At 37.8% G+C, this 1,915-nt stretch overlaps 1 protein-coding gene across 1 annotated transcript; it reads left to right on the top strand.

The window, feature by feature from the left end:
- The first annotated feature begins 1,332 nt into the window (after positions 1-1,332).
- Positions 1,333-1,596, top strand: LOC122941965 (small integral membrane protein 36-like). The gene has a single exon (XM_044299460.1). The coding sequence runs from the start codon at positions 1,333-1,335 to the stop codon at positions 1,594-1,596; it is 264 nt and encodes an 87-aa protein (XP_044155395.1).
- Positions 1,597-1,915: the final 319 nt, after the last annotated feature.

Raw genomic sequence — 1,915 nt, 5'->3', positions numbered from 1 at the left:
AACTTTACTATGAACGTGGATTTTCTTAAAACCAGATAACCCCTTATTTATACCAGATTACCCTTTAAATCCATCATAGACCACTTACAATTAGGACCACGACAAAGGTATGGGTATTATACATTATTAACCAGAATTTCAAAAAATTAAATAAAAATTGGGGAATAATTTAAAAATTATATATTTGAAACTTACTGTATGTTCACAAAAGAAACATTTGCCATGCAAATATCTAATAATTTGCATACAGAGCACATATCCAGTAAAATGTCAAAAACACTCATAATCATAATCAAAACACTCATTTATGATCATACTTCATATATACTATGTGCAATTACATGCATTTTAACTCAGGCCACAAGGCTCGTGCATGGGCCAACAAAATGTCATCACCTGGCACTCAGATTATGCCACTGTGGCAGAATTTTCTCAGTCTGTCAATGAATCACTCATAATGAAGCCTATTTTACACTCCTCTATAGTCCATTAAAGGGGTTTTCTGTTGTACACAATCCCTATTTGTTAAAAAGTTCTCTTGACAAATGAGCAGATCCCTGGAAGTGATTAGTTTCCCTGCAGTGCCACCAGAGGGGAAATGAGGCATTACACAGTGTGCATTCCAAACAATGGGCTGTCAATTGAATGCAGGACAGGACAAGTCCTCCAGGACGAGAGACGCTATTAGTAATCATTCTGCATTCTGGTCAATAAAATGAGGACCCTGAACAGAGGAACCTCCTTCATAGAGTCTATGGACAATCCCTTAAGCAGAAAATATAATTATATGACAGAACTTTGCAGTCTCAACAAAGAGACCTTCAAAAATGCTAAATGTTCTCAGTTAGATTCTGGTTATCTGCAATCTCTGTATAGTTACTTTCAAGGTCTGTGATTAGATGGTCCATTTTGTTGCCTATTGTCCAATAAGATAAAATGTCCAATAATATTTTGCTTCCGATACCTCTGTCAATACAGACATGCAAATGCCCCCTGGCACACCTTAAAGGTCAGTGTATAATCAGTCTAAAATGATCAGAAAGCCACCAATAGCAGCGCCAATCTTCATATTTAATCAGCTTTGAGTGGTGATATGAGCACGCTTTCACTTCAATCAAACAAAATGCATCTTCTACGTGGTCTTCAAAGGGAGAGGATTAAGTTATTAAATTGAGCCGATTTAATCATGCAGACTAGAAATGAGTGGAGGGGATTAAATGTATTTTTACCACACAATCCTGAGCATCTATTAGCATCCATTCACCTCTTCCAGTTCACACAGAACTGAATGAATCCATAACCCAGAAGAAGTGCGAAAGAAGATGAGATGTCATGGAGTTTTATTTGGAAATTGACCCAGTGACTCTGAACTTAATTATTCTGGTAGCCAGTTATGTCATTCTCTTGCTGGTTTTCCTTATCTCCTGTGTGTTGTATGACTGCCGGGGAAGGGATCCCAGTAAGGAGTATGCTCCGGAGACAGTGCCAGAAAACAGGGCACCTATTCGCTTGGTGGTAATGCAGCAAAGTGCTACTTGGGGAAAGGCCTACGAGCACAGGACTGATATGCTAGAGAAGAAAATAACAGTGGTCTGAAGAGATTATCTAAGACATTTGTGTGAAGGAAGATAGATGACTCTGAAGAATGCTTATATTCAGAAGGCGCAAGTAAGTGCTTAGGTAATCTACTGTATATTAGATCTTCCTTTGCCATGAATATAGTCATCATGTGTGGTCATACAGGAGAGGTGTACACTAACTATAGTTCAGTATACAGTTTGCATGGACTTTTGTGTTCGTTTTGTATTATAAGACAATTTTATTTGCTTTTGCCATTTTGGTTGTCGTAACTTTTTACCAGTTCCTGAAGATTGTCCATTTTACTTCCTTTGTCCCTTAGAGTCCTTGTTACAAA

The sequence above is a fragment of the Bufo gargarizans genome, chromosome 6 (assembly GCF_014858855.1).
Source record: "Bufo gargarizans isolate SCDJY-AF-19 chromosome 6, ASM1485885v1, whole genome shotgun sequence".
In the NCBI taxonomy this organism is placed as follows: Eukaryota; Metazoa; Chordata; class Amphibia; order Anura; family Bufonidae; genus Bufo; species Bufo gargarizans.
The sequence above is the reverse complement of the archived record's forward strand: the minus strand, read 5'-3'. Positions and strand labels throughout refer to the sequence as shown.